The 27,536-nt window shown below is 51.1% G+C and overlaps 1 protein-coding gene across 2 annotated transcripts in view; it reads right to left on the bottom strand.

Moving 5' to 3' along the window:
* Positions 1–781: 781 nt before the first annotated feature.
* Positions 782–27,536, bottom strand: part of TEKT5 (tektin 5) — a 39,703-nt gene continuing 12,948 nt past the window's right edge. Inside the window, exons 5-8 of one of the 2 annotated variants that reach the window (XM_025416524.3) lie at positions 26,956–27,178; positions 5,096–5,299; positions 4,860–5,014; positions 782–1,184 (exon numbers count right to left, since the gene is read on the bottom strand). In XM_025416524.3, coding sequence (XP_025272309.1) covers positions 968–1,184; positions 4,860–5,014; positions 5,096–5,299; positions 26,956–27,178 — 799 coding nt within the window. In that variant the 3' untranslated portion in view covers positions 782–967. The remainder of the gene's footprint in view (positions 1,185–4,859; positions 5,015–5,095; positions 5,300–26,955; positions 27,179–27,536) is intronic. The other variant, XM_025416525.2, reaches the window with a different exon arrangement.

The raw sequence follows: 27,536 nt of genomic DNA, 5'->3' as shown, positions 1-27,536 counted from the left end.
ATCTGTTTTCAGTGCTCCTGGTTATATACCTAGGAGTACAACTGCTGGGTAGTGGTGCAGTTCTACATTTAATGTTTTCAGGCAAAAAAAAAAATGTTTTCAGGCAATGTCACATCAAAATAGAGATTTTCCTTGACCCTCAGAACTAATTTTGTCTCCTTTGCCTCCTAAGCAATTTCAAAAACACCCCACATTGAGGTGCCTGGGTGGCTCAGTCGGTTAAGAGTCTGCCTTTGGCTCGGGTCATGATCCCAGGGTTCTGGGACTGAGCCCCCCATTGGGCTCCCTGCACAGTGGGGAGCCTGCTTCTCCCTCTCCCTCTGCCCTTCCCCATCATTTGTACTCTCTGTGCTCTTCTCTCAAAATAAATTAAAAAACAAAACAAAACAAAAACCACCCCACATAGCAAAGCTGGGATTCAAACCCAGGACTTCTGGCTATGAATCCTAGCTTTTTCTGCCCCCCACAGCAGGCAGTTGCCTCTGCCTGGGACTGACTTCATTTTATAGATGAGGGTGCTCATCAGGTTGGGAACCCGTGCAAAGCCACACAGCTCCTAGGTGACACCTGGGCTCTGGACTCTCAGCTCCAGCGTCTAATCTATGGATCCTGTGGTCTGTACTATGCTCCTAAATGGACAAACAGGTTTCAAAAAAAAAAATGCCCCCTTCCATTCCTGCGGATGCTAAGAACCTCGCGATGCTCCATCCCCCATGAAGTTGGTCTCCTCCCAGGATCTGCCATGAGGCTAGTTCTGCAGCAAGGAATGAGCTCCAGGATCTTTGGTTTGGGCATGTTTATTTGGCTCTTAATATATATATTTATATAATTTGGGGTTTTTTTTCCATGATAGGAGGAGAGGGAGAAAAATGACACTTTATTTTGTTTTTCTGCCTTTTCCATTTCTATGCTGCACAGGGATCGGGTGCAGAGCAGGATGCTGGGGCGGGGCCAGGCCGGCAGTGGCTCAGGTGTAGCCCACCAGGCGCGGCGTGCAGGGGAAGGTCTTGCGCATGCTCATGCACTTCTCTTTGTCGATGCAGAGGGTGTTGGCTTTGATGGCCAGCTCGTGCTCCAGCCGGCACTTGGTCATTACCAGCAGCTGCAGCGTGTCCTGCGTCTCCCGCAGTCTCAGCCTGAGGGTCTGTAAGGTGTCATCAATGGTGAACACCTCATTCACAAGCCTGGGGCAGGAGCAGAAGAGAAGGCACAGTTTACCGAGCTGCTCAGCACAGATGTGCCTGCTAGGTGCCAGGAACTGTGCCCAGCACCAGAGGCAGCTGTGAGCAAGATGGACGAGGGAAGACAGAGGTACAGCAGGGAGATGGGGGAGCCGCTGAGGGGTGTGAGCACAAAGGGAGAAACAGGCTGTTTAGGGCAACAATCTGGCAGCTCCTCAGTACGTTAAATGTAGACTTAGCCACATGACCCAGCAATTCCGCTCCTGGGTATATACCCCCAAGAACTGCTAACAGACACTCAAACAAATACTTGTACAAATCCTGGTGCAGCACTAATCACAAGAGTTAAAAGGTGAAAATAATCCCTACATCCTTCAACCAGATGAATGGATAAACAATGGGTGGTCTATCCATACGATGGGATATCGTTCAGCCATAATAAAAACAAATAAAGCACAGCCACCCGCAACAGTATGATGACCCTTGAAGACTCGTGCCGAGTGAAAAGAAACCAGTCACAAAAGGTTATATATTGTACAATCTACATGAAATGCCAAAATAGGTAAATCCATAGAGACAGGAAAGTGAGTGGTTGGCAGGGGCTGGGGGGAGGTGGCTCTGGGGTTTCCTTTTGGGTGGAATAAATGAAGATGTTCTGGAGCTAGATGGTAGGGGTGGCTGCACACCACTGTGAATGTACGAAATATCACTAATACTAAATTTTATGTTGTATGTATTTTGTTCCATTAAAAAAAAGCAACTCTGATAACTTGGTCCCCCTTTCTGGCTGAGGCACGTGTGTTGGCTGCTCATAGGTCCACAATTCTCCAGAGAAGCTGACGGCTCACCAACATAGGGGGACAGGAGGCCATCCCTTGCCTCAAGGTGGGAACAGACAGCTCCATGGTGCAAGCATGCTCCAGTCTCTCCAGTGGGATCGGACTGAATCTGAGCTTCCCTGTCCTACCTCTTCACCCACCTTCTCCTTAAGGAAACTCCCAAAGGCACCAGGAAAGGCCCCCCTGGAGAGGGAACTTTTGATGTGAGAATAAAAGATGAGAACCAGCTGGCTGCGTGAAGCCCAGGAGGGGAGAGTATGCTATAGCTGTGCCATGGGACAGGACTCTACAATGTTGGAAACGTTCTATACCTGCACTGCCCATTCTGCATACCACTGGCCACACAGGGCGCGTAAGCACCTGTGATGCAGAGAGATCACGGAGGAACTTATTTTTAATGGTATTTAATTTTTAATCATTGAAATGTAAGTGGGAGAGCCATACACAGCTGGAAGCTGGCTACCCAAGTGGACAGACAGCATAGTTCTAGAGAAAAGGATAGATGCCAAATCCAAAGCTGGGAGGCCTGGATTTTGTTCTCAGTGCAAGGAGAAGCCACTGGGGGCTTAATGGGGTGGGGTGACTCACATTTTGGACAAGTCTCCAGGCTGCTGTGTAAAGATGAGATTGGAAGGGGACTAGAGCACAGGCAGGAGAGGGGTTAGGAGGTTATCACAATATCCAGATCGAGTGAATTGAACAGTGACCCCCAAAGATGTGTCCAAGTCCAAACTGGCAGGGCCTGTGAATGTGATGTTATTTGGAAATAGGGTCTTCATAGGCGTATTTAAGTGAAGGATCTCGGGATGAGATCGTCCTGTATTTAGGATGGGCCCTAACTCCAATGACTGGGCTCCTTATAACAGGAAGGAGGGGGAGATATGAGACATGGAGGGACACATGGGAAGAAGGCTGCAGAGACCAAGTGGTGAGGCCACTCCACGCCAAGGGCGCCAAGCATGGCTGGCAACACCAGAAGCCAGGAGGAGGCACGGTGCAGCCTCTCCTCAGGACCTCGGCAGGAACCAGCCCTGCCAACACCCGGATTTCAGACAGTTGGCCTCCCAAAGTGTGAGGGAATCAAGGAATGTTGTTCAAGCCACTTGGTCTCTGCTGACTTGTTACAGCAGCCTTAGGGAATGAATGATATGCCACATGAGCTGTGATGGCAGCTTGGTGGCAGGGCTGTGCTCAGGCCTAGGGACACGCTACTGGAAGGGCTTGAGTTGGCTATCAGGGTGGGCTTCCTGGAAGGAAGCCTGGGCTAGAGAGAGGTCACAGAGCAGCCTGGAACCCCTCTGCTCCTTGGGGCTCTAGCCCAGCACTGTCCACCAGAACATTCCGAAGCCTCAGGAACATTCTGTGCTGTCCAACATGGCAGCCTCTCGCCACCCACGTGAGATGTGGTTTGTGGATATAAGGAGCTGAGTTTTAACATTTATTTCTGTTAATTAATTTAAATGTAAATTTAAATGGGTGTTCATTTTCGGGAATGGGCATGGATAGGACCTGACCCATGAGGGAGGGTCAGAGGGGGAGGGGTTACCTGTAGAAGAAACAGGAAAGAAGGCCCAGAGGTGGGAAAGGAGGGATTGGGAGGTGAGGGAGGTAATGCAAAGCCAGGGCAGTTCAGCTGCTGGAGAAGGCAGACGGCTTGAGTCCAGTTCTCTGCTCAGTTCCCAATACACTCGTGCATACACACAGACACGCACAGACACACGTGTGCGTGCACCCACACTGCCTGGGGCTCCTTAGGCAAACATGGCCCATCCATGCTCCTCGTCTACCCCTTTCAGAGGCACAGCTGGTGGACGAGGAGGTGGGGAGCTTGTTCTAGAGTAGGAGGTCCTCAAGGACAAATCTAGTCCCCAAAAGCCCTGTTCTGTGTAAGTGATGATCACACCTCGGGTGGGTCATCAGAGAGCCCTCGGCCCCACAGGGTGCTGGAACCCAACCTAAGCATCTAAAAAGTGGGGGCAGTGCAGGAGGGATGGGGAGAGCTTCCCCCAAGTCCTCAACAGGGACCTAGACCCCCTTCCAGCCCAGCTGGGGTGGTACCCTGGACCCTGCACCCACTTCCAGGGGCGAAGAGCTTCCGGGCAGCAGCAGGCTGCGGAGTAGGTAGCCAGGCCTTCCAGTTCAAAGCCTGGGGTCACATTCCCTGCCCACTCCTTGCCCACACACACACCCAGCTTTTCCGTTTCCTGAGTGATTATCTGGCAGCAACGAGGCTGTGCAAACATCAAACGCCATCACCTGGAGCCATCCAGCATTTTCTCTTACAATATTCTTCCTCTCTTTACTCCGGTTCTCTTCCCATCTGCACACATCTAGCTTAGGATGAGGACAAGCCCCTGAGTCGTGGGGCATTTGTTATGCAGCAACAGGTGGCTGATACAGTGCCCCTAACGTGGAGGGCACACAAATTCCCACATCTGATGGCCTGTTCCTGCTTTGCCTGGCCCTCATCCCATTCCAGACCCCTACTCCAGGCTCACAAAGCCCTGCTCTGGGCCTGCAATGAGCTTCCCCCGCCTCTGATGAGGAGACCCTTGGCTAATAGACGCAGCCCCTCCTTCACAAATTGGGATGGGCGGGATTAAGCTTTTCCAGGGTACTCGGAGAACTTTACAAGAGAGAGTGCTGGAGACCAAGGGGGTCCCGGAGCACAAGGTAGGGGAGGCCATGGAGGGGACCCCAGAACCCCAGAACCCTGCCCAGTGTCCTGCTGAGCTGTGGGGCCACTTGTCCTGATTGGGGAGAGGGGAGAGGCCCAGTTTTCAGGTTTCCCGGGAGCTCTGGAGACCCACGCCGCCCCGTCCTGAGCTCCCCCACTCACTTGAATTGTGGGATGTCCTTGCACAGCTCCACATTGGGACGCCGGGTCCGGCACTCCAGCCTCGTCTGCGCCACCTTCAGCGGGCACTCCTTGGCCATGATGGACCTTTCCAGAAGCATGATGGTATTCTCCGCCTGGAAGATCTCCTGCAGCGTCTGTGGGGAACATGCGGGGTGTGTCACAGAAGGGGCAGGCTCCGGGTTGGGTGCGTCAGTGAGGACTTCCCCAACCTTGACCTGGTCGGTGGCGGGGGGCATGGGGTGTTGCACTCTTCCTAAAGCAACCTCAGGAAAGCAGCTGGAGCCCCTCTGGTCAGCCAGGACGCTGTGAACACCGGAGAGGGGCAGGTACCAAGGCTGGTTGTGTTTCCAATCTCCAACATCCACTGGAGTCAGCCAGTTAGTATTCAGAGGGAGGGACAGGAGGAGGAGGAGAAAGGCCTGTAAGAGTAACACGATAATCCAAAGTGACAGCTCATCTCTGAATCCACTTCAATCTGACTTAATCTAGATTGTTCTAGATGTTTTTATAATCCAAAATTTACCTTTATAGTAACTAGGTCAGCAAATAAACTGGGAAAGAAGAAAGGAAGGAAGGAAGGAGGAAGAGGAGAAAGAGACTCAAAATTTTCTATTTCCATGTAGTATTTCCCCCAATATAATGCCATACAATTGATGGAAGTACCGATCCCAGGAAGGGACAGGAGAGAGCCTGCTGGGGACCGGGAACATTCTATATCTTAATCTGGGTGGAGGCTTCCTAGGTGTAAACATGGGTGGACAATCTTTATCAGAACTCATCAGGCTGTACACTTTCGAGAGCAAATAAAGCTAAAGCCAGAAAAAGGTCAATCATGAGAAAAGATTGGCAAAATGGTGATGTTCATGTTGGGTGCCTGGGGGTCTTTTACACAAGGATGCTCTTTACTTCTGTATGTTTGAAATCTCCCACAATAAAAAACAAAAGCACGAGAGGACTAATGAAGAACCGGCGCCCTGGCGCAGTCCGTGACCCGAGGGACCCCGATCCCGCACCCGGCTGACCACAAGCGCACCAGAATTGAGAGTACCCCACACACGTCACCCCACTGTGGCTGACGTCCACTCCCCTCCCTACCACCATGTGACCGGGTCTAGTTCTCATGGTGCCCCTCGCCTTCCAGAAGACTCCTTGTGCGTGGGCTGTGCCAACCCCCCTTCCAGTGGCGAGGTTCCATGTTCTCCCTTCCTGACCAGCCCCCAGGTGGCACCCTGCCCCGGGACCTCCCACATCCCTCCTTCTGCTAGCTGTCTGTCCATCTCCCTCACTAGTATGTGCCCTCCAAGAAGTCGGGGGCTCTGTTTTGTCCCTGTGGCATCCCCGTCGCCAGGAACGGTGCTCAGTGCAGATTGAGGGCTGCCAGATAAAACACAGCACACCCAGTTTAGTGTGAATTTTGGATCGACAACAAAGCGCCTTTTAAGTGTACATGTCAGCTACTGCACGAGACATACCTAAAAAAAAAAAAAATTTGTCGTTGCTCTGAAATTCAAGCTTAACTGGGCATCTTGCATTTTTCTTCTTCTTTTTTTTTTTTGCATTTTTCTTCTTTTTTTGCATTTTTTTCTTCTAAATCTATCAACTCTATTCATGGTAGGAATTCAATAAAGTCATAGAATGGGTGAATAAATGAATGAATGGATCACAGTGGGATCTGGGAGTCTGGATGTTTAGCTAGCTCCTCCATGGTCCTTATCCACAAATGAGGTTTGGGAATAGTGTGGCCCTGGACTTTATATGGTCAGGTTCATCCCTGATTTCGATTATCAGGGAAAATTGCTCACACACAAAAATGCCAGGGCTCCTGAATGGGGTGGGATTGCGAGTATGAGACCTAGTCCCTGCCTTCTGGGACATTACATTCACATTGTTTTTCGTCTATTTGTGAGCTAGGAAACATTCACAAATCCTAACAGTACTGGGATGACTATTTTAGCTGGGTGGAGCCCATATTCTATGGGCACCAAGACATTGCTTTAAAAAAAAAAATTATTTTCCCCAAAAGATTTAAAGTCCTGGCTTCCCTATTAGCTTAGGGAGGGGAAAAAGTCTAGAAAGAGAGCATTTTGCTATTTCAAGGTAACAGCAGGATGCCCTCTCCCTATAGGGCTATGGGAAGGGGTGGGGGGCTACTGGGCCTCCTTCAAACCCCGGGAGGAGGAAGGCTCCTCACCTGGTCCTCAGTGAGCCACCCAGAACCAGAGTGGCGCCGAACACATGTTGGTTAAACATTATCCTATGAGAATGTTCTGCGCTCAGCACGTGAGCTGCCATGTAAACACTCCAGTGGGGGAGGGAGGGCTGGATATCTCTCTTAGGAGCTGTAGGGATTTTTCCTTAGAAATACATGCCCTTTTGTGTGTGGAGGGGTGGGGAGGAGCTGCCACAGATGCAGATCTCAGGAAGCACAACCCCAACCTGATACAGAAGAAAACCAAGACTTCTAGAGATGAAAAAAGCTTCTTAGCATCACACTGCCCCGTGCAGAAAACAGCCCCTCCATCTCCCATCTACACGTCTGTGGCCTGTTGGCGGCGTGGGGTTAAGGAGGACATCACAGAGGGTCTGGCGGCTGGTGGGACCTGCCAGGCCTGCCTCAGCCTCAGCCTGTGAAGGCAGCTCCCAGCACACTCATCTGCTGCTAAGGAAACCTTGAGGGTTGAGATGCTCCGGGCCAGTGTGCCAAGGCTGTGCTTGTCTTGCTCTTTCCTATTTGCTCCCTCCATCCCCTGGTCCCCAGCTCAGAGCTTGGCCAGCCTCCCTAGTGGCCTGAAACTTGACATAAGGCCTGTCCCTCGGGTCTAGGGATGGTGTTGACACTCATTCACAGGCTCAATCGCCTCTTCAATTCACTCTATTTAGGGTTTCATTCATTCACACGTTGCCTTCTCAAACGTTCACCGAGGACACATTGGGTGCAGAGCACTTCTAGGAAGGGGACGCCACAATGAACACAAAAGATGGAAAAAACCCTGTCCCGGGGGAGCTCACATTCTAGTGGCGACTTCACTCATTCATCCGCTCCTTTGTGCAACAAACATTTTTTGTACCCAACACGTGTTTCTTAGCACTGACAAGTGCTTCCTACAGCTGCAAGCGCTTTCTTCAACATCACAGAAATTCAAGTTCCTGCTGCCACCCTCTCTCGGTTTAAAAAAAAAAGACGGAACACCTGGGTGGCTTAGTGATTGAGCGTCTACCTTCCGCTCAGGGCGTGATCCCAGGGTCCTGGGATCAAGTCCTGCATCGGGCTCCCTGCAGGGAGCCTGCTTCTCCCTCTGCCTGTGTCTCTGCCTCTCTCTGTGTGTGTCTCATGAATAAATAAATAAAATTAAAAAAAAAAGACTTAGGGGGTGTGTTTAGTGTACAGGACGCTGGCAGGGGACGGGGCCACAGGAGGGGCATCTGATACGAGTTCATCTCAGTTCTTGGGGAAGTCCCTCGTGAGCACAGTGGAGGGACAGGGACACAGCCACAAGCCCGGTGGGTGGAACCCAGAGGTTTCTGCCGGCAACAGGCTGTAGCTACCTTTTAACAGCTTTGCTCTGCTTTCCTTCTCTATATCCTTCTCTGTATCCCTCCAGTGAAGGCAAGTGCTATTGGGTCTCCAATTAAACAAGGGATAGAAATACAGTTTGAAGGATCGTGGTTTTAAGCATTTGTCAGGGACTGGAGTTACAGAGAAATACAAATACTAGCCCCGGGGGCTCGTGGATATGGTAATATTGGGAGGGTGGCCCAGGAGCGAGTAGAGTTGGGAAACCCCACATCACACTGTCCCCCAGGTACACAGATCCAGCAGGTGAGAGAGTGGAGGGGGGCTGGGGAGCGGGGGCGGGCAGTTACAGCCCAAATGAGGATGTGAAGGGGTGGAGTCCCCTGTGAAGTCGTCCACCTCCCATCTTCCGGAGGCTGGCATCTGGTGGTGTTGAGGGGGTGGGGGCAGTGCTGGGGCTGATTGGTGGTTGTTTCTCCAAGTCACCACCTCCTGTCTCCTATGGGCGTTTCTTGAGCAGGCCTGCCTGTGGATGTTCCAGAACAGTAGGGGTTTTCCAGAATTGGCCACTCTAGAACCGGCCGATGACTCATACCCAAAGCAAATATGCCCAGGTGAATGTACTCTGCTGAGACTGTTCCCCACAACCTCGTGTCCAGGCTCTGTCACTCACGCCAGGGTCCTTTTCGTTGGAAGGGAGAAAAAAGCCACACACACTCACACATGTACACACACACACCCATTCATTCTGTCTTGGGGGCAGCTCCTGCCCAGCCACCCCCACCCCCACCCCGGTCCTACCAGCCTCTAAAGCTTCAGGAGCCCCATGTGCAATGACACAGCCTCCAGAAGTTTGAGGAACGACACCTGCAAAGGCTGAGAGGCAGAGACCAAGTGGCCTGCACACACAGTAACCTTGACTTCATGCCCACAAGGAAGCTAAGGACCTGCTTGGTGCCAACAGAGGCTCCAAGTGCCAGCCTGGCCCACCAAGCTCCAGGTCAGCCTGGTTCCGGGACCCCAGATTCCATAATGTGCCCTGAGAGAAGAGCCCCAAGTCTACGAGGGCGATGCACATACCCGAGTACATCCACTCCTGGGTATACACTGTCGTATCGCAAGACCACTAGGAACATCCATGTCGAGGATGTTGAGTGCAGTATCACTTGGAGTGGGCAGTGAGCTGGCAGTGGGTGCCCTTGGCCACAGAGAAGGACGAGAAGAAGACAGCAAGTGGGCCCTGCAGAGGATTTTGGTGGCTGTCAGGTGCCAAGGGTTAGGGGTGGATGGAACCAAGGCCGGATCTTTAAAACCATGCAGGATGAGCAAAGAAGGAAACAGAATGAGCTATATTACAGGATCCCTTTTGAGAAAATTAAAATCCCTGCACCTACAACAGCCTTATACATTTTGAAAGAATACATCTCAACTAAGGGATCCATGTCCAACAATTAAAACAGTCGTCTATGGGAAAGTCGTCCAGGGGAGAAAGGGAGTGAGCGTAAAGTAGGGGGATAAAAGGAAGGAAACGAAAAATAAGCAAAGGGCTTTTTACAAACAGGATGTGCCAAGAAGTGAGGAGTATGATAAATTCCTCTCTCTTCACTGGGGTCAGAAAGGAAAATATTCCCATAACCCTACCAAATTTAAGCTTCCTTTTAAAATAACTTTAGTTTTTGCTTTTTTTTTTTTTTTAAATGGGAGAAAGCCAATTAAAGAAAAAAATACCATCTGACAGTAAAGGGTATTGTTTCTTGAATTTGGCTGCATGTTAATTTTTATTTTTTTTTTTTGAGTAGGCTCCACACCCAGCATGGAGCCCGACTTGGGGCTTGAACTCATAACCCGGAGATCAAGGCCTGAGTTGAGATCAAAGGTTGGATGCTCAACTCACTGAGCCACCTGGGCACACCGGATTTGGCTGCATGTTAGGATCACCAAGAGGGTTTTTAAAAAGATAGATGCCTGGGCCCCTTTCCCGAGAGGTTCTGATTTCATCGGTCTGTGTATCAGGTCAGCAGAGCTCCCTGAGCATTTCAAAGTGCAGTCATGGTCAGGAACCACTGGTGCGAGGGATGCAGAGACAGGCAAACATTGAAAGTCTCCAAGGGAAGGAAATGGGTTAAGGACCACAGCCAGGGACTTGGTGCTGTAAGTCAGGGTGGCTGTCTCGGCAGGAAGCCCCAGGGAGGGTAAAGGGATTAAGTTCATCCCCAACACCTACCAGAAGGTAAAAAGGTAAAAGACTTTTTTTTTTTTTTTTTTGAGACGTGCTTTGGGTTTCCCGAAAGGAGCCTGGGGAAGGAGCAACTGGCTCATCACAGGGTTGAAAACCTGGTATTCTGATGGCACAGCCCAGAGCTGTGCCCTCCTCCCACCATGCCCCGGGGAATCCAGACCCCAGGGAGGAAGGAAGGCAGGGAGGAAGGTCTGAGCACACGCAGCCTTCCAAGGTGGGAAGGTCCGGGCAAGCTGAACACGGTCCCAAGCTCAGGATCCCTCAGACTCAAGGCACCTGTTATATGCAAATGTACATGCACGCACCTGCTCCGGTGCACGCGCACACCCCACACACACACACAGAATGAGTGTCCCAAACAGCTCCATCTCCCTTTGCAGTCACCCACCCACTTACTGCCAGAGATGGTGTATCCCACGCACCCACATCAAACCCACACACTCCCACCACAGGGCCTTTGTACCGTCCCCTCTGCCTGGATGCTCCTTCCCCAGATGTCCACATGGCTCATTCTCTCACCTCCTTCGGGGTGCGGCTAGAATGCCCAGAAGGGCCTTCTCTGACCATTTCCTTTCAAGCAGCCACCCCCAAACTGGCCAGCACTCCCAACTGCCCAAACCACTGCTTTATTTTCTCTATAGCCCTTACACCAGGTGACACACTATGTGTTTTATTCATTTATGTTATTCATCTCCCCAACCAGAAAGTTAGCTCAAAGTGAGGAAGGACTTTTATTTTGCTCACTGCTGAATCCCCAGTGTCTATACCAATCGGTGCTTGGCACATAGTAATAATAATAAGAAGAATAATAAGAATAATAAGAATAATAAGAATAATACTGAACAGCCAACACTTGAAATAGTGCTCACTGTGCACCAGGCACTTTGCAGAGGGCTTTGCATATATGGACCAATTGGTTGGTGCTCAATGACACTTGCCCCCAGGACGGATTAATACACGCCACGGGGTGTTTGGTTAAAAAGAGGACGGTCGTTGGCACCAGCCTGCCTGAGTCTGTTTAAATCCTGGCCCAAGCTGGTTGACCTTAGCAAGTGTCCTAGGGTCTCTGAGCCTTTCTAGTAAAAAGGGGATGCTAGTTACTCCCACCAAATGCAGAGCAGAGGTGAGGTGACTGGGGGCAGGCCCGGGAGGAGCCCCTCCACTGCCCGGCACACAGACACACACACACACACAGACACACACACACACACACACACACACACACACACATCCTTAGAGCCACACGATGAGCACCGGTGCAGCATCCTGCTTCCCAAAGCAAGTATGTGCACGCGTGTGTGCGCGCATTTCTCCTACAAACACACCCTGGAAAGAGCCACAGGAAAGTCATCATCCCCCTTTCCCATCTTTCCTAGACCGGGGTGAGTGATGTCTGTCTGTCTATCTCTCTCTTTCCTCCTCTCTCTCCCAGCCCCTGAGCTGTGAGGGGCACCTTGAGCCCTAGAAGCATCCCCTCTCCCGTAGGCCCCAGGGGTATTAACCGTTCTGCTCCCACAAAGCCCAAGAAGCAGGGGGAAAGAGGCTCCTGAGGCAGGGTGCAGCCTGGCTCACCCAGGCTGGGCGGGTCGCTGCGGGATTGGCCCAGGGGGTCACCCCATGGGAGGAGCCTCAGCAGCCTCACTCAGAAGCTGGAACTCAGTTGGGAAGGAGGTGGAGGCAGTGGAGGGCTCAGCTCACCCACCGGGCTCCCCTAGTCCAGGGCTCTGTGCTCTGTGCTGCAGCCGCAGGGTTGAGACAGGAGGTCTGGGGGAGTCCTGAGCCTCTCATCTGCAGTGCATGGTTTGGGGGAGCAGTAGGTCACTCTGGGCCACTAAGCCCCTCTGCAGTCACACAGATCTAGGTTCAAATGCCAGCTCCGGCTCTTCCCCACTGTGTGACCTTGAACAGGCCACTCCACGTCTCTGTGCCTCATGCAATCAAGCTCTTAACATCTACCGAGCCCCTTCACCGAGGAGCCCCTTTCACAGAGCCAGACACTGGGTGGGGGCACTGGTTCTCCTGTGCAAAACCAGCATAACAATAACTCACCTGCATTACATGAGATAGTGTGTGCAAACTGCTTAGTCCAGTGCCTGGCACATACCATGGGACTGTCCTGCACCCCCACTCTATCCCTGACCCCCATCCTGCAATGTTCAGTCTATTAGATTTTTTTCCTTTGGGATCATTGGTCTTTTTCCTTTTCTTTCTTTCTTTTTTTTTTTTTTTTTTTACTGTACGAAAGTAGGAAACTTAGATTCATTTGACAGAATTTGTTTTCTCAGGCAACCCATAAACTCCCTCAGACCTCCAGTCCAGGGCTCAGGCTTAGCTTCCATTAACCCACTTATTTGGATGTAAGGGGTCAAGGCAGCCTGTGCAAGGGAGGAGGAATGTCCTCTTTCCCAGCCTCTGGAATGTGGCTCGGAGAGGCGGCCAGCCCAGGGCAGATGGCGGCCCACATCCTCCCAACCAAACTTCTTTTTGTTAACCAACCCCCCTCCAGGCAGATACCCAGCCACAGGAGCCTCCGTGCAGGGTGTCTCGGAGGTAGGAGCCTTGGGCAGAAAAGTCAGGAGACCCAGGTTCCCATCCAAACCCTAACACAAACCAGCTGTGGAGCCCACGCCCCCACTCAGAGCCCTGGGCCACAGGGGTGATTTCCTTACCGGGCACATGGGGATCAAGGCCTGTGCTCCCTCGCTGGCTAGGGTGCTGCAAGGTCTCCCGGACCAGGCGATGTGCTCTGTACCCTAAACCATGGCCAGTCTTCCCCGCGTGCCTGGAGCCACTTCCCTGGAACCCAGCCTGAGACCTGTCAGCTGCAGGGATGGCTCTGGTGTGTGTGTTTTTAAGCCTTCATTCAACCCTGTCCAGATGTCCAGGAGTCCGAGTACACAGCCTTCCGGAGCATCTGGAAGATGCTCTAACAGCGGACAGCTTTTTCTGTAAAGGTCAGTGTGGTAGATATTTCAGGCTTTATGTGGTCTCTGTCACGGCCACTTGGGCACTGTGGTGCCAAGGGAGCCCCAGATAATATGTAAATGTACAGAGATGGGGGGAGATCCTGTGTTTCAATAAAACTTTATGTACAAAAATAGGCTGAGAGGGGGAAGAGTGGGCCTTGGGGCCAGAATTTTGAGACACCCTGCTGTAGCCCATCACAGACAAATCCTGATTACCCTAAGCAGCCCATGTCGTGCAAGGCTGCTGCTCCTCTGGGGTTTCCTACATTTAGAAAATCATTTTTCTACTGCCTTGTCACTCCAAGTGCAGTCTGTAGACTGGCATCGCTGTGGACTCAGAGCGCTTTTTAGAAACGCAGGGTCTCAGGCCCTGCCCCAGACCTACCAAGGGAATCTGTGTTTCAGCAAAACCCTCAGGATGATCCCATGCACCATAAAGTTATAAAGTGGGAGGATGGGCTCGAATTTGTAGTTTGGCGGGGAGCTCTCTGGCTGCTGCCACGTGGAGGGTGGAAGCAGGAGGGCAGTGGGCACTGGAGAAGCAAGAGGACCCACACCGAGGTGGGATGGAGAGACATGGAAGGAGAAAGGTCACAGGGGTATTCAAAAGGTAAAACAAGGAGCACTGGTAGCAGATGGGAGGGGGCCAAGTGAGGTGAGGCCAGGTTTCACAGATCTCAGCCTGCCCAGCCCTAAAATTAGGAGGAACCTCCTAGAAGAGAGGCGTGGGAGCTGCCAGCCTGCACATGAATGCCAACACCTAAGTCCTGAGCATGCGGCCTGAGCAAATCACCACACCTCTCTGAGCCTCAATACCCCCATCCATATAACGGAGATGACAGTAGTATCCACCTCAGGGGGTGACTGAGACGACTGATGTAGGCACCCCACGTTTAGCACTGTGGCTGGCACACAGCCAGCACGCTCTAGATCTGGGTTTCTCAACCGGAGCACTTTCCACCTGTTCATCTGTCCATCCATGTATCCATCCGTCTGCCTATTTGCTATCTTTTTTCTTTCGTCTTCATTTTTAAAAAAATTATTTGTGAGAAAGTGGGCAAGCATGAGTGGAGGGAAAAGGGGGAAAAAGGAGAATCAGATGCCCCACTGAGCAGGGAGCCTGATGCGGGGCTCGATCCCAGGACCCTGAGATCATGCCCTGAGCTGAAGGCAGATGCTTAACCAACTGAGCCACCCAGCTGCACCTTCGCACCTTTCTTTCTTTCTTTTTCTTTCTTTCTTTCTTCTTTCTTTCTTTCTTTCTTTCTTCTTTCTTTCTTTCTTTCTTTCTTCTTCTTCTTCTTCTTCTTCTTCTTCTTCTTCTTCTTCTTCTTCTCCTCCTCCTCCTCCTCCTCCTCCTCCTCCTCCTCCTCCTCCTCCTCCTTCTTCTTCTCCTTAATACCAGGAGCCCAGGGCTTCTCAGCCTCAGCACTACTAACATCAGGGGCCGGGTGATAGTCTGTGGTGGGGGCCATCCTGTGCACTGTGGGATGCTAGCAGCATCCCTGGTGTCACCTGCTAGATGCTAGCAGCACCACCTCCCCTGCCAAGTCATAGCAACCAAAATGTCCCCATCGTCAGATGCCCCCCTGGGGTGCAACACTGTCCCGTCGGAGGGTCACCAATCTAACCATTACCTGTTATTTTTTTACGAGATTTATTTGTTTGAGAGAGAGAAAGTGCAAGTGCGAGCAGGGGAAGAGGCAGAGGGAGAGAGAGAATCCCAAACGGACTCTGTGCTGAGTGAGGAGCTTGCCGTGGGCTCGATCCCAAAACCCCGAGACCATGACCTGAGCCGAAATCAAGAGTCAGCCGCTAAACTGCCTGAGCCACCCAGGCACTCCCAAACGTGACCTGTTATTATTAATCATTACCACTCTTGGGGATCCCTGGGTGGCTCAGTGGTTTAGCACCTGCCTTTGGCCCAGGGCGCAATCCTGGAGTCCCAGGATTGAGTCCCACGTCAGGCTCCCTGCATGGAGCCTGCTTCTCCCTCTGCCTGTGTCTCTGCCTCTCTCTCTCTATGTCTATCATAAATAAATAAAAATAAATCTTTTAAAAAAATCATTACCATTCTTATTATTCTCAGGCTGTCCCCGTGGGAGTGGGGGGATGCTCACGACGACTCCCAGCAGGAACTCTGCAGCAAGACACCTGGACTCAGATCGTGGCCCTGCCGTTTACTAGGTGGACGAGGGCAGGCTTTACACAACTTGCTCAGCCTCGGTTTCCTCATCTGTAAAATGGGGCTAACGACGATTCCATCTTTACTAGGCTGCCCGAGGGAAAGAGGACTTAACACAAGGAAAGCACTGAGAACCCTGGCTGCACACAGTAAGCTTAGTCTTCAGGGTGATTCTTCTCTTTCTCCTTCTGCTTGCGGCCTGATGGCTCACCAGACCCGGACTGTGATCAACCACTCTCAGCCCTCGCAGGGGAGCAGCTGAGGGCAAACTGCACCACTCACCCACTGCCCTCACCCCAGGCCCCTGGGTGGGGAAAGGGCGAGGTCCACGTTGGAAATGGGCTCTGGCTGTGTGTGAGGTGTGAACGGCAATTGCCGGGTCTGCCTCTGCCCAAACCAACCCCGTGGCTCAGCGGAAAAGTGCCCTGATATTCCTGGCTGGAACAGAAATCCACCCAAAGGCTTTGAAAGGGGGGGATGGGTCTGGCGGGGTGGCTCGCCATGTAAAACTATCTGCCTGCGTCTTGTCTTGTGACAGCAGAGAAAGCGTCTAAGGCCAGGAAATTACTTTTGATGTGGAGGGGGAAAAAAATGAATTTAGCAATTCTAGCCGGCCTTAGGCTTCTGGGTGCTTTGTGCAACCTTGCAGATTCATTGTTTTCCAAATCGCGCCAAGCCAAGGGGTTTCCAAGGAGGTGCCTGGCTCAAGTGCAGCCTTCTCTGCTCAGGAAGAGAGAAGGCAGCTTGGAATCCTTCTGCTGGTCAAATGGTGGAAGGTTTTCAAGTAAAGCCACTCCCGGGGACAAGGGGAGAGAGAGAGGACAGGACCGCTCGGAGTGACCTCACCAGAAATTCAGGTCGTGAAAGCTCGAGAGCGTGCTGTCCCAAACTCAGCACATTGACAGAGGCAGATGCTTCTTTGTTGCGGGAGCTGCTCTGTGCCTCGTGGAGTGTTTAGCAGCAGCCCTGGGTTCTACTTGCCATGTCAGTAGCTCACTGCCCTCACAGTTACGACAACCAAAACATCTCCAGATATTGGCAAATGCCACCGGGGAGGAAATTTGCCCCAGATGAGGAGGAGGAGCCTGTTGACTAAGCCCTATTCCCAGCCATTGCTGTCCAGAGGTGGCCAGCTGCCTTTGGACAATGCCAAGCCAATGCAAACACGAGCTGCTGAGAGGCCGTCCGAGGTCAGGGGTCCTGCGAGCCCTGGAAGAGGCTCTCTGCTAAAGAGGACACTTACGTGAGTGTGAAAATTCATGGTCATCCACCAGCTCGGGTCTTCAAGTTCCCTTCATATTAATCACAATTTCTATTTAATTGTGTGCTTTTTAAAAAAGATTTTATTTATTTACTCATGAGAGACAGTGAGAGAGGCAGAGATATAGGCAGAGGGAGAAGCAGGCTCCATGCAGGGAGCCTGATGTGGGACTCCATCCCAGGACCCCGGGATCACGCCCTGAGCGTGATGCTCAACCACTAAACCACCCAGGTGTCCCAAATGTGTTTGTTTTTTAAAAAACCAGTCTCCCCTATTAGAACATAAGCCCCCTTGAGGGCAGGGATCTTGTCCCATTCATGTTGTATCCTCAGAACCTAAATCAGAGTCTAATACATAAGATATGTAAGTGGGCATCTGCTTCCGGGAGGCAGGGAATTAACAGACCTTTGTTGCATGTCTACACCTGGGAGATACACCTGGAGGACTTGTTAAAACTCAGATGGATAGGTCCCAGAGTTTCTGATTCAGAAGGTCTGGAATGGAGCCCAAGGATTTGCATTTCAAATACGGGACTGGGTGATGCTGATGCTGTCGTCCAAGGACCACACTCTAAGAAACACTGGTCTGAACTCAGAACCTCTGGTTCTCAATCTTGGCTCACGGAGTCTAAAAGGTTGAATAAATATCCAGGCCACACCCCAACCATTTAGATCAGGATCCCTAGAGGCAAGACCTGGGCTTCTGGGTGATTCCAGTGTGCAGCCAAGCCCAAGAACTGCTCCCCTGCACCCTCCCCTCTCATCTCACAGCCTTATACATCAAGACACGGAGATTCAGAAAGTTAGTCACTCTCCCGAGATCCCTTAGCTCTACCAAAATTCATCCCTGGTCTTCTGACTCCAAACTCCATGTTCTTTTGGCCACCTTGCTTGCTCCTCCCTCCAGATGGGAGATCAGAGCCCGGCTTTTGGAACCATCCTTCCAGTTGATCTTCATGGAGCACCAGCACGGAGATGGGCAGAGCTGTTGTTATTCTCACAGATAGGGGTCAATCATTGCCACTCCCATCCTGCAGACGGGGAAAACGCTGGCCTTGGTCACTTAGCCAGGAAGTACTAGGGCCAGAATTGAGTGCAGCCATCTGCACCCACCAGTGGGGCTCACACGTGGAGATGCCAGGGGTATCTGGACCGGGACAAGGAGAGCAAATGCAACAGCCGGGCAGCAGGTCCCGAGCAGGCAAACAGCCAAAGACCCAGAAGTGGACAACCCACAACTTGGAAGAAATTAGCAAATCGCTAGGACCTAGCTGAGGATGAGACAACGCTCTTCCTCGGCCAGGCAGCATCTTATCGGCTTCCTGTGTCAGCTGTAACCAATCCCAGCGATGGCCCCACCCTTGGCTTCCAGTCAAAGGCCGACACCAGCTGGAGCTTGCACTGGGGAGAGGGAAGGAAGAGCTTGGAGTATTGATGGTGGCCACAAAGTGAGCCCGACACAGCCTCATTTGCACCGGCCACCCGGAGCTCAGAACTACTGGTTCTCTCCCGTTCTCTGAGGCCTCTTCTGTCTGGTCCCTCCAGTGTTCTGCATTTGTTGGCTGCCTCCCCAGCTCTGGACCTCAGCCCTCTCTTCCTGATTCCAGCAGTTTCTCTCCCATTTGTTCAGTGTCACTGCTGACAGATATATGGTGACACAGTCCATTTCCCCATCACCCGGCTCTCAGAACTGCCCGTACCTGGGCTCTCACAGGCCCCTCAGGATGGGTGACTCAGGCACACGTGGCCCAGGTACAGCAATGAGACCTATCTCCAAGGGACACAGGTGAGCCTCTGATTCCTCCTGGTGTAAGGGTGAATATTAGGCAGAGACCTACTGCACGCCACCCCAAGGCTTTTCTTGAGTTACCCTGCCCTACCCACATACCATCTGTATAAGGATTTCATTTTTCTTCAAATCAACCCCCTTTTCAGCCTTGGACAAATGTATTTGAAATAGGATCTTAATTTCATTGCCACAAGTGGAAAACCGATCTCCCTCACCATTAATAGAGGGTACCATAACAAGAGAGAAAGTGGGAAAAAGAAGGTTAGTCTAAGTTCCTTTGTCTTTAGGGTTTCAAAGCCTGCTTGAGACTCGATGCCTCGCCGTCAGATAGAAAGATGTTAAAGGCAAATTAGCATCACTTCCAGTCTTGGCGCTATCGGAAAGCCTGATGACACTTGGAAAAGGGAACTTTCTCGCCAAGCTGCAATGGTGTTGAAGGCTCGCACCCGCCCCTCCTCTCCAGACTACCCACAGCCACAGGGGCAGGCAGGCCGGCTCCACTTCCCCTGGTCTGGGCCAGTTTTAGAAAGAGCCGTCAGTAGCTTGGCTGCGGGTACCGGTGCTGGACAGGATCCGGCTGCTTGCAAAGCACAAAAGTATTTCCCACTCCACAATGGGTTCCAGACCTCCTTGGACAAACACGGGGGCTGGCAGTAGGAGCTGGGGCCCTCAGATCGCCGGCTTTGGGCCCTCACCCCTCAGACACTGTGACTTCCTGCGCTGGCACTGCCTCCCAGGCAGGGAAAGGGTGTTCTTTTGGTGTTAATGACCGCTTGGAAAGCAAAACCCCAAAGACATCTCAGAGTAAAAGCAATGGCTTTCAAGGTTAAAATTCATAGTCCTTCTGTGTTCTGCTCAACTCTTCCCATGCCTGACTGCCTTATACATCTGCTTTCTTACATTTCCCCAGACGCATGCAGCAAAACGTGCTAATGCATGAGCCTACAGGAACCCAGGCGAGTAATGCAAATGAGCTAAGTGGCCCATGACAGGGGTGGTGAGGACCAAGGTGAACTGGAGAGCCTGGGCTCCTACTCACTATTCCCCTGGAGAAAGCTGAGCTCAGGGTTGCTAGAGCTACCCACTTTTCTACAGGTTCTGGAAATCTGAACTGTCCTGTGAAATCTCCATTTTTTAACCAAAAAGTTAAAAACAAAAACAAGCCACAAAAGACCTGTATGAGAGTGCATATAAAAGTATGGACATTCATGTCCACTGCAGCTTTAAAGGTGACAGCCCAAACTGGAAACAGCTCTCGTGTCCTTAAACAGCGGAATGGATAAGCAAATTCTGGTATGTGGATACAATACATACCAGGGGTGTCTACGTACAATACAATATCCGCACAACACACACTGCCCCACAATAGAGAGTCAACCAGACTCACAATTACGCTGAGTGAAAGAAGCCAAATGAAAAAAAAATGCATAGGGTACCTCTCCCTTTATAAAATATTTCTAGAAAATGCAAATTCAAGCAGATCAGTGGTTGTGTGGGATGGTGGTCGGGAGTGGAGAAAGATGACAAGGGGGCACAAGGAAACTGCCTTTTATGTGTTCACGATCTTGATTGAGGTGGTGGCCTCATGACATATATTGGTCAAAACTTCTCAAATTGTACACTTCAAACATGTGCACCTAATTACATGACAAGGATAAATAAAGCTGTTAAAAAGAAAAACAACATGGGGGCCAAAGATAGGCGGGCCAAGTTCAGCCCACGGACTACTAGGTTTTGTCCTCGGATTGAAACCGCTCACCAGCGTTTACTTGAGGTGCGGTGCACCATGCATTTCAGGGGGTGGTGCTGGGTTTACAAAGGTGAGGAGTCCCCGGGACAGCAGTGGTGCAGATCAGCCCGGTCCCAGTGAACATGCTGACCCATGGACAACTGGCAGGTGCTACCCAGACAGAGCCTCTCACCTGCACCTTTCTGGCCACACTCTCAAGGTTTTCTCTTTGGAAATCGAAAGCAGTTGAAATTTCTCTGTAAATCAAATGCCCTTTTAACGAGCTGCCAGCTACTCTGTGGGTACTCTCAAAAGCAAACAGGGAGGCAGGGAGGCCACAGCAGTAACCCAGGCAGGAGATGGTAGAGGTCCCCCAGGGTGGAGGCAGAAGGGGGCAGCCAGAGGATCGTGGTGAGGTTCTGAAAGTAGAACCGACTGGATTTACTGATGGAGCGGCCGCGGGATGGGAGAGGAAGAGAGGCATCCTAGTGGGCTCCAAGGTGTGGGACTGAGCACTCCAAGTCAGAGCCCTGGAAGCCCCTGGAAGCCCCTGGAAGCCCCTGGAAGCCTGAGCCGCAGAGGAAAAAATGAGGCAGCAGGCAGCAGGGTAGATGTCCTCATGGGAAAGCTGGCTCCCGTTTGCTACCAGAAAGCCCACAGCACGTGCAAGGACAAAGCTGCTGAGAGGAAGTTGAGAAATCCCACTTATCTCTTTGACAGCCTGACCCCCAGCTCCTGGCGTTCTCATTTGCTCCAGACACATTCACATCCAAGACGGGAAAATATGACTTTGACTCAAGGGCTCGCATGACCAAGAGGTGCAGAAACCCCAGAGGGGCGTTTGCCTCTGCACTAATGGGGCTGACCCTGGTGACAGGGTAAGCTGGCCGGATCCATGCGGGAGGGACGACTGGGCTCGGCTTGGAAGCTTGGAAACAAATTGCACTTAGGGAAAATCAGATTAGACTGGTTTGCCTTCGGAAGGATTTGGTTCCCCCAATACTCTGAGTCTGGAAGAGGGGAGGAAAGAGAGACGGAGGGAGACAGCTGCTCACCCAGATGTCTGTCAAAGCTGACTTTGCTGGACAACCGACACTCCGGCTACTTCCTCCTGGCGGCACCGCCACCCTCACTGCCCCCTCAGCCCCAGTTGGTTCAAAACACAGACCCTCAGGCCCAGCAGATTGTTCTGCCAGCATCTGCATTTCATTGCAATATCCGGGTACTGGTACTATCTGACACATGGGTCTACGCGGCTGTTTCCCAAGAGTCAGGCCTCCACCGACCACCCTTACCATGTCCACCATAACCCCTTCACACCGTTCCTCGCTCAATGAACAATCTTAGCTGCAAATCCATTCAGTTGTTAAAAAACAAAAAACAAAACAAAACAAAACAAAACAAAACAAAAACACCTCAAATGCCTCTATTCGAAAATAAAACTTTGTATCCCTATCATCTGGAAAGTCGGCATCATTTTCGTAAGTGCAAATAACCATGAAAGTGCATGAAACAAGAGGCAAGTAAAACCATGCTATTTAAGGTGGTGGCCTCATAACATATATTGGTCAAAACTTCTCAAATTCCTCCAAGGCCAGCACTCGCTGTTTAGAAGAGGTGGAGAAGGTCGTCTAGCATGTGATCATTTCAGGGACTGAAACAGGACTGAAGGAAGAATCACGTTCTTGCTTGCGATACACTCACTGTCACTTGCCCTGCCAGGGCCTGGCTTCCATACTTCAGGATAAGCACTGCTCTAGAGCGGTGACCTCATCCCTCCCCCGGGTCACCTTTCTCCCACATTAAGAGTCCACCCCCTTAACAAAGCATATTCAACTGGGTCGTTGGATACAGGTGGGGACTTATGCCGATCTGGAGTCCCGGGCACTCCAGGACCCCTAGGGGGGTCCCAACTCTCAGGAGGCATCGATTCTCAAAGGCAGCAGCCTGCTCCCAGGTCAGCAACTGCTCCAGCCCAGAGAAGTCACCAGCCTCTCTTCTAGCAGAGGTCAACATGACTGGGACACACCCTGGGCCCCAGAGTGCGAGGATAAAGTGCATGGACGAGATCCAGGACATATTACAAAGTTTAGGGTGTGGCCTTAGGGATGGGAACCCTAGGATCATGGTGAACAGCTAAGGCTGTCTATACACCTCCATACCCCTGCTGGATTCAAAGTCTGCATGGGAACTGTGTAGACCTGGCCTTTCAAAGTGGATTCCTATGACTACCTGGACAATACTTACTTTGTAGCATGGGTGAGGATGGGGGCTTCCAGAAATGCTCCTTGCCAAGGGAATCAGGTTTAGCTCAACAATTAACAGGTAAAATTTTAAAGGAAAATTTCAAATCCTCCATCTGAACCCACCACTGAAAGATGAAATGGTTAGGATGCCCAGGTGGCTCAGCAGTTGAGCATCTGCCTTTGGCTCAGGCCATGATCCCAGGGTCCAGGGATCAAGTCCCGCATCAGGCTTCCTGTGAGGAGCCTACTTCTCCCCCTGCCTATGTCTCTGCCTCTCTTTGTGTGTCTCTTATGAATTTTTTTTTAAAAAGTGACGATTGCTATATATTTACCTTCATTCCATCAACTCCTTCTTTTATTATCTTAGAAAAACATGATATAGGATCGTCACCAACCAGGAGGCAAGTCCTCGCTCAGGGAGTGTTGTCACAGGTGCTGGGCTGGGGTGTGGTGTGTTTCAAATGGGTGCTGGCTTATTTACAAAGCAGGTGGTGATTAAATTATAAATATTAATAAAAATCCTCATAGTTACAAAAACTCTCTCATCAGGGAGGAGGAGACTGTTGGTAACAATTCCAAACTTCCCTGGAGAAATTTAGGGAAAAGGCTTTGCTCCCCACCATCACCCAAGAGATCCTTTTTCTCCCCATTAATAATAGTATGAATACTTAGTTACCTTTTATTGAATGTTTATCATGAGCCAAGCACTGTGCTAAGGACACCACAGAAATGTATGCCTTGATCAACTAACTCTACTGTTCCCTGTTTCACCGAGGAGAAACCAGTCGCTGAGACCCACCAAAGGAGCTTCTCAAGTCACCTCCAGGCCTCAGACCTTGTGCCATGAAACATGACAAGGTGCTGTATTTGACCCACAATATGAAATGTCTCCTCAAAAGAAAATGCTTGATCTGCCTTTGGGGCATCTGGGTGGCTCGGTCGGGTAAGCATCTGACTGTAGCCCAGGACATGATCTCAGGGTCCATCTGCTACATGGAGGAACCTCGGAGACACCATGCTCAGTGAAATTAGCCCGTCGCAAAAGGACAAATAGTGTATGATTCCACTCGTGTGGAAGTGTGACCTGGAGTGGTCAATTTGTAAGAGACAGAAAGGAGGGTGGTGGCTGCCAGGGGGACAGGGGACTGGTGAGTGGGTGAGTGGTTTAATGTACATGGAGTTCCTTAAACCTGGGAGTTCTTTTCAGTTTGGGAAGATGGGAAAACGTTCTGGAGACAGATGGTGGTGATGCTTGCACAACAGCCTGAAGTTACTTTACACCAGTGAACTATACACTTAATAGTGGTTGCTACGGACTGAGTGTGTGTCTTCCAAAATTCATGTTGAAACCTCATCCCCATTGTGACAGTAAGAGGAGGCGGGGTTTCAGAGAGACAGTGAGGTCCCTAGTAGGCTCATGAATGGGATTTTAGTGCCCTGATATGAGAGACCTTGGAGAGCTCCTCCCATCTGTGCCATTGCCATGGGAGGACACAGCGAGAAGATGATGTCTGTGGATCAAGAAGCAGACACCGAATCTGCCCAAGCTTTGGTTCCTGAGGCTTACAATCATGTAAGATAAATGTCTATTGTTTATAAGCCTCCCAGCCTGCGGCATTTTTGTTACAGCAACCTGAACAGACCAAGAAAATGGTACTCTTTTTGTACCACAATAATAGGACAACTTTTCCCAGAAGGAAGGAAGGAAGGAAAGTAGGAATGAAGAGAAAGAAAGAATAGGCTTGAAATTAAAAGTATTAATTTTTACTGGATTCATGGATCATTCTTTGAAAAACATCAACAGGAAACTCAACATTGTAGATTCCTCTCCTTCATCGAACAAAGATCTAAGGGGTGTCTACGGTGTGCCAGGTGATACACGAAGCAGGGGGGCTACATAGCGGGGTTGGGAGTCATGTTCTGGGGAGATGCAGACAAGTCAACCAACTAATACAGTAAAATCATAGCCACCGACACAGTGTTTACTCTGGACCAGGCACTAGTTCGGCTGGTTTACCTACTACGTTAACTCAGATAATCCTTCTGGCAGCCCTGAAGTCAGAACCAATATTATCCCCATCCTACGGATAAGGAGACTGAGGCACAGAGAGGTTAAGGAAACTGTCCAGGATTGCAGAGATGGGGAGCCAGGACTCACACCCGGGCAGCCACGCTCTGTCCATACTTCTAACCACATGCCATGGGGTGGAGAGGACAGTGATAATCTACGTAAAACTGCATGTGCAGTCAGCAAGCTGCAACCTGTAGGCCACATCCGGCCCACCGCCGACTTTGGTAAATAAAGTTTTATTGGAACACAGCTGTGGGATGCCTGGGTGGCTCCTGGGATTGAGTCACGCATCGGGCTCCCCGCAGGGAGCCTGCTTCTCCCTCTGCCTGTGTCTCTGCCTCTCTCTCTGTGTCTGTCATGAATAAATAAATAAAATCTTAAAAAAAAAAAGTAATACAGCCGTGCTCATTTGTGTCCATATTGTCTACAGCCGTCCAGATGAGCAGGACTGAGTAGTTGCGACAGAAACCGTACGGCCCACAGAGCCAAAAAGAGGATCTGGCCCTTTACAGAAAGTGTCTCAACCCTGCTTTGGGAAGATTAATAGAAAAGTGTTCAGGAAAGGAGGGAGGGAAGGCACATCTGCCAACTCTGTCTTCTCAAGATAGTTCACATCTCTCCCTCCCCCTCCCATCTGATGCACAGGTGGCCATCCCCCCTCACTGGATGCCCTCAAGAGCCTCTTAACCATGCTGTGTCCACGCCCCACCTCTGTAACCGTTTCCCCTCTTTCTCTGGAAAGAGATCTACCAAGGATGAGATTAGATCCCAATCCCTTCCGTTTAAAGACCTTCTAAGCCTCTCTTCTGTTCTCAGAGTAAAGTCCAGACCCCTCACCATGACCTACCAGGACCTGTAGGACCTCAGCCTGCCCAGGGCTTCAACCTCATACCACACATGTCCTTTGTACTCACTGGCCACTCTTAGGATACTCTTCCCACCATCTCTTGCCTGCCCAACTCCTTAGTGACCTGCTCTTGATGCCACCCAGTGTAAGGTCCCTATGTGAAGCCCTGATGCTTCTCTTTGCTCTTCCCTCATACTAGAAACTTCCATTTTCTCTGCTCCCTCCATACCTGAGGCTCTAGGGTGGCGTTTGTGGGGGCTTACACTGACCCTGTCTAATTTCCATTGAACTTTGCATGCCACACACACACACACACACACACACACACACATATATATATATATATATATATATATATATATATATATATAATCCTTTATATATGTACATACAACATATCCTTGAATCTACAATTCTATTTTGTGAATGCAGGTTCAAGGCTAGTCCTTTGTCACCACCTCCCCCAATCAGACTGTCGTACCTGTGTCCTTCAAATGTGTAGATTTTATAGCCACCACTGCTCTACACCAGAATGCAAATCCCCTGAGGATAGGAAGCAAGGGGTTATTTGCACAGCCCCTGCTTTCATTCCCTGTGGCCAGCAAACATGTGGCACCCAGTATGTTCACTGAGTGTAGGTGGAGCAGGGAGGATAAATTCCATGCAGGGAGGACCCCCAGAAATGTGAGACAGCACACTGCATTCCCACAGGAGCAGTAGAAAGGGCAGGCAGTATGGCAGTGGCAGGAGATAGTGACAAAACTAGGCAATCCTTCACCCCTGATGCTGTGGAAGCCTTCGAAGGTCAAAAGGTTACATTTCCAAAGATGCTGATGTGGGCCAAGAGCTACTCGGCCCATTTCCTGGGGCTCTGATAACTGCGCCCATGTTCACTGACTATGTTCTGCTGCAGGGCCTTCAGATGGAGCGAAGGACCCTGGGGGCCGCCAGCATCCTCTTGGGTGATGTGCTGATGGGCAGGCCAAGCTCCAAGCTCCATCATCGGGGGGAGCAGGGAAGGATCTACCCCAGATGCTGGAATCCCTGTGGGACGCTCATGGCCCCTCCCCTTTCCGGGGGACACCCTCCAGATCCGGACCAGTAGGCCGGTTCAGCACCAGGGGTGGGTGGGCAGCTTGGCCAGATGCCGCTGAGGCCCTTAGGAGGCAGGTGAGGACTCAGCTGAGTGGACAGTGGTCCTTACGTGCACATGCGTGAGTCTCACTTACCTTAGCCAGCTGTATCTGCAGCTTATTCTTCACGTCTGTCACCTCGGAGATTCGGGCGCTGAAGGCCAGGTTGGTGTGGGTAAACTGCTTCCAGAGCTGATCTGACAAGGTCTGGAAGAGGTTCTCAGCCTCCTCGCGCAGCCGGATGGAGTTGGCCCGCATGTTCTGCGAGTGCCTGATGTTGTCATTGCTGAACTTGGCCCAGGTCTCAGGCACAGAGATCCTGCAGGAGGTACAGGGATGAACTAGGGATGAACTGAACTCAAGACAGAAATTGGGATGGGGGTAGAAGGCAGGGCTTGGAGAACCCCCAATCCCAAGTCTCATGCTGGGCACTCTTGCCATCTCGAGTGGGACCATCTCTGTTGGGGGGTCACCCTGGGCACTGTCGGATGATTAGCAGCACCCCTCTGCCTGCCAGATGCCAATAGTACTGCCCCTCCAGTCATGACAACCAAAAATGTCTCTAGACATTGCCAAACGTCCCTTGGGAGAGGGGGAACCACTGCCCCCCGTTGAGAACCACTGGACTAATCCATCCCCCTCGTCCCCCATTTTGCAGGGCAGGTAACTGGAGCCTA

Source organism: Canis lupus, chromosome 6 (genome assembly GCF_003254725.2).
Source record: "Canis lupus dingo isolate Sandy chromosome 6, ASM325472v2, whole genome shotgun sequence".
NCBI classification, from domain to species: Eukaryota; Metazoa; Chordata; class Mammalia; order Carnivora; family Canidae; genus Canis; species Canis lupus.
This window is presented reverse-complemented; position numbering and strand designations above follow the sequence as displayed.